Source organism: Poecilia formosa, unplaced genomic scaffold (assembly GCF_000485575.1).
Source record: "Poecilia formosa unplaced genomic scaffold, Poecilia_formosa-5.1.2 Scaffold475, whole genome shotgun sequence".
Classification (NCBI taxonomy): Eukaryota; Metazoa; Chordata; class Actinopteri; order Cyprinodontiformes; family Poeciliidae; genus Poecilia; species Poecilia formosa.
Window position 1 is genome coordinate 40586 of NW_006800414.1, and position 4999 is coordinate 45584.

General features: G+C 40.3%; 1 protein-coding gene and 1 long non-coding RNA gene across 4 annotated transcripts in view; one reads left to right on the top strand and one right to left on the bottom strand.

The window, feature by feature from the left end:
• LOC107833888 (uncharacterized) overlaps positions 1 to 1620 on the top strand; it is a 24501-nt gene extending 22881 nt beyond the window's left edge. The window contains exon 3 of the long non-coding RNA XR_001659664.1: positions 601 to 1620. This is a non-coding gene — a long non-coding RNA (uncharacterized LOC107833888). The remainder of the gene's footprint in view (positions 1 to 600) is intronic.
• Positions 1 to 2484, bottom strand: part of LOC103156342 (phospholipid phosphatase-related protein type 4-like) — a 39330-nt gene extending 36846 nt beyond the window's left edge. For 2 of the 3 annotated variants that reach the window (XR_001659663.1, XM_007578341.2), the window contains exon 1: positions 1863 to 2483. Coding sequence is in view for 2 of the 3 variants with exons in the window: in XM_007578341.2 (XP_007578403.1) it covers positions 1863 to 1946 (84 nt within the window). In the remaining variant the exon portion in view is untranslated. Of the gene's footprint in view, positions 1 to 1862 lie in introns of all 3 variants that reach the window. The other variant, XM_016664277.1, reaches the window with a different exon arrangement.
• Between the last annotated feature and the right edge of the window lie 2515 nt (positions 2485 to 4999).

Sequence of the window (4999 nt, forward strand, 5' to 3'; positions counted from 1 at the left end):
TGGTAAGGCGTAGCTGTTTATCGCACGGATCTTGTTCTTGCCATTGAACTGGCTTCTCAGGACTTGCCTTATTCGTTGGAGGTATATATATATATATTGTCTGAACTGAATTTAGAACTAAAGGATGAAGTGGCTCAACATGAAGCCTCTCCTCTGATTGAACACTTTCATACAGAGGAGTTTGTGGATCTGTGACTGCAAAAGAAACCCAGATCACTACCGCTCCATCACCATGCTTGACATGCATAAGGTGTTTGTGCTACATTGCTTTTAGTTTTATACAAATATGGTTCTGTACGTGATGGTTCAATATCTAGTTGTTGCTCTAGATGTCTTAGTATTGTTAGAGAGAAAAGATTTTCTCCTTCAACCCTTTTAAACAGACTTGATCTGTTTAATTGCAGCTAACACCCTTACGGAGGCCTATAACAAGAGCTTCCGACATGGAGCTCTTGTTTTATGTCTTTTTTGTTTTTTTTCTTAGGGGAGTGGGGGGTGATTTTATAGTCTGATCTCAGGGGGGATTTTACCGTATAACTGCGGTAAAATTCTGGCAACGCTATTATGTTACCCTAGTTGGCTAATGAGGGCTGAACACAGAGGTCGCGTTAACGGAATATTTTCCGTATTTGACCGGTTATTTTTTTAAACTACAGGAAAATTTAAAGCCCGTCCGTCATTTGACAGGTTATAATTAACGCCCTTGACTGGCGCACATGCGCACACATTACAGACTTTACGCAAAGATTTCATCGCAGAGGCAACTAAAATCAGTTAATAAAAAAAAATCCTTTCTGAATATCATCTCATGGTCTCTGAACTAAAAGTGTCTTTCTGACCGGGAGCTGACAGCGAGTTGAAGAGTTATGGACCAGACGCTTTGGAGCGTCAGCATGTGGAACAAGGAAACTTGAACAACTTTAACTGTTCTTTCCACTGAGCCAAAGTCGCCCATTCAGCCTGAATAGGAGAATGAATTTTCTAATTTAATAGAAATAAATAAAAGTTTATTTCTATGTTTTCTAAGTGAAAACACATTTTTTGCTGTTTGTTAATTTAACTTGCTTTCATTCTGAATAAAGCAGAATAGCTACAGCATGATGCATTTCATTTCATAGGTTTATTTAACAACAACAATAACTATTGTGTGATTTTGCAAATTGGGATGTCAGCAAGGAAAACATGTAATCTGCAGCAGGAAGAGAGAACTAGTGAGCATCCTGGAGGGCTGCTCAACAGTCTGGAGGCGGGTGAACCAAATGCAACATGACTGCAGGCTTTAAGCCGAGAGGAAAAAACAATTACACTGAAAGTCAGTGATTTGCTAGAAAAATGGCTAAACACTAAACTGTGAGCATGAATGTCCAATACGATGATTAAATGGAACCAGGCACTAACGTGCATTAGTGCATAGGACTGTCTTATATGCTTTGTATGAACTCTTCATCGTTAAATGCCAATCAAAATATTTGCCTCAGAAGTTTTAGGCCCTGCCTCACCAAACTGCTGGATGAATAACAATATCCTGGAAAAGACTGCAGAGTCACTGGCAGCCAAAACAAGAGGACCAAACCCGACAGAGAGGAATGAGCATCGAAATGCACAACTTCAAACCTGCACAAGTCACTTAGGGTTACAATCAGAATAACTACAGAAAATAACTACAGAGGGGGGAAATAACTACAGAGGGGGGATGGGATGGAAAGAATCAGTAGCTGCACACACCACAGAGCTCACCTGCCCATAAATGAGAAACCTGACTGACATCTGTCAGCAACAGCATAATGAGAGAGAGAGAGAGAGAGAGAGAGAGAGAGAGAGAGAGAGAGATAGATAGATAGATAGATAGATTGATTGATTACCTCCACAAAATAAAAGCACGGCAGCAGGGTCACGCTGTCCTTCGTCTCCTTCCCGGCTTTCAGTCGCTCCTTGGCGCGAGACATGACGAGCGGCCGGTGGTCTCCCCCGGTACCGGGAGACAGTGAACTGTACTTGATTCCCGTCGTAATTTTGGCGAAATTCCTGCCAAGTCCTTGTCCGCCCACACCTGGACCGAGTGGAATTAGATCCCTACAGGCCAGCCTCCATCACCTGACGGGGTGGAAATGAAGGGTCGCTGCCTACAGAGCAGATGTCCGCCGTCGCACCTTCGGTTCAGTTTCTGCTCTTCGAAAAAAAAACCCGTCAGCGCAGGAACCCAGTCGCCGTGTCCTCCACACATGTCCAGCCTCTGTGCTGTCAGTGGAAAAACAGTGTCGTGCAGAAACGTGCTGCGTCTTTGAGGCAGAGCAGAGTTGGATCCCACCGCAGCTCCGGTCCTTCAGTCACCAGGTTTGTCTGCAGCAGGTGGATCTTCTCCAGCTCAGCCAAAACAAGCCACACATCCTGTCGACGATTTCAAAATAAGCTTCTCCTCCACCGTCTTTCTTAAGAATAAAAACACAGTCAGCAAAGCAGCGGGCTGCCCAATGTATGACGCACACCACTTATTACCGTCTATGATCAGTTCATTTCGATTCATATATACCGCTAATTTATATATATTTATAAAGTCAGGTTCATCTGAACTAGGGGTATCCAAAGTTCGGCCCGGGGGCCATTTCTGGTCCTCTAAGTGATTTCGTGTGGCCCCTGCCACAATTTTAGAATAAAGCAAATCTGCCCTGTAAGCTCAACAAAAATATTTTTGAACTTTTTATCCAGGCTTCTGCATTCTTCTTAATTATCACTCACCCCTTAATAAGCATGCACTTTGGATAAGTGACCCATGTCCTATTCTTAAAGCTGAACAGGCTAAATCCTAAACATATCAGTTCAAGACCCTCTAAATGATTTGCAGACCTTTCTACAAAGGTCTATTTTGTTTGTTTCAATACAATCTTGCACATTAAGTTCATTATTGAAAAGAAAAGAGAAATAAAAAAAAAAGAAAATCCCCTCCCCCAGCCCGCTAAGTGCTTTTATTTTGCCCCTCATGGCAAAAAATTTGGACACCACTGATCTAAGCCAGAGTCACTCCTCTATGCTTTAATGGCCCTTACTTTGTGAAGCTGTTTCCAACGTTGAGCAGAGATTGTCAAAAATGCCTTGGTACGCTACACTATTATTTTCTCCTTTCAGACCATTCTCTGTGTGGCGACACCAGAAGATTAACATTCTCTGAGATACTCAGACCTGCCAATACAAACCGCTGATAAAAAAAGGTGTAAACTAATCTTCCTTTTGAATAGAAGTCCAGAGAACACAATTACATGACACAAGAGTTTATGCACATCACGAGGTCTACACTGTGTTAGCCAACTTTTAGTTTTGACCATATCACCATTTTTATGCATATTTTCCAATTCCAAGATGTATAAACTTGAATGCTTATAGGATACTTATATTCAATAAGCAGCAGCAATAATAATAATCATAATATGCTTATAAACATATCAGCTCAATTGTGTTTGCTTAATGGGGGAAACACATTAAGCAAACACAATAGTGACCTATATATAAGGTCACTATATAGGTGACCTTAATATAGTCACCTATATTAAGGTGTGCATAATTATTAGGCACCTTCTTTTCCTCAGTCAAAATGGGTCAAAATAGAGTGTAATTAATATTGACTAGATGTGTGCCTGGCACCAATTTTTGTACTTTTAGTTTCTTTAATACTATAAACCACTCTATGTAATAAAGTTGAAAGCTAACATAACACTCTGTTGTAGTGAGCTGAGTGAAGCTGAGCTGCTGCACTGATTCGAACCTGATATGTTCTCATTCAGGAAATAAACTGCCTGATTACCCAGAAACTCCTTGTCTTCATTAAAATCAACTGCACATGGCAGAGTTGAGGGGTTACTTGGGCCGGCCCAGTACAGTGGAGTGAAGCAGAACCTGGTTACAGTTAGTAAAGGCCTTAAAAATGAAAGAATAATGACGTGGTCCCCATGGACAACCTGTGGGCTTTTCCTAAACAGCAGATTTACAGTGAAGGAAAACAGATCAGTGCCGGGAGGCTGTGGCTGCTGCTGCACAAAAAGTTGATCATCAACAGATCAATAGACCGACAGACTCCATCACTGGAAGGCTTATAACTGTTACTGAAAAGAAGGCGGCTATATTAGTCACTGATTTATTATTTTTATATCAGAAATGTTTATTGGTCAGTGTTGAGTTGTATGTTTATTATTCTCACAATAAACAAGTGAGATGGGAAAATGTTCAGTTTTAATTCAGTTGCCTAATAATTGTGCACACATAGATATTGTCCTACAAAAGCCAAAATCTCACTTTTACTTTCTTAAATATTCAGGTTTGAGAGGTTATTAACATTTTGGACTGACCGAGAGAGCTGGAGTTGTTCAACAATAAAATGAATCCTCAAAACTACAACCTATTACACAACTTGTGTAATAATTGTGCAACATTTATCTTTGTGTATTCAAATGGCAGTAAAACTATAATTAATCTGAAGCAAACACAGCAGGCTTTGGGGGAAAACAAACAGGCAAAAAGAAATTGAAACTGTTCTCAACCCTTGAGGTTGAAAAGTTCAATGGAAATCAGGAGCAAAATTAGAAACAGCTTCAGTTCCAACAAGTTACTATGGCACCACTGAAGTCTTTCAGTACCACATGTATGGATGTTTTTTGGACATGTTCACATGTTCTATATTCCATGTTTCATTCTACCATTTCTGAAGGTTCTTTATTTTTTATTATGCTTTTGCTGTTGGGTCTTTGCCAAGTGTAAACATGACATGAGGTACAAAGGCACCAATAACTTGACAGAACCTCAATTCAAAAAATGTAAACAACCTTGTAAGATATTTCATCATGTCAATATGTCCTTTTCTGGAGGAAGGTGTAGTTTAATGATGCAAGGTTCAATAAAATTGTCATAAAGACCAACACCAGCCACCCTCTGCACACTGTCATCAGCAGCCAGGAAAGAAAATTCAGTGGGAGACTGCTTCTATCTATCTATCTATCTATCTATCTATCTA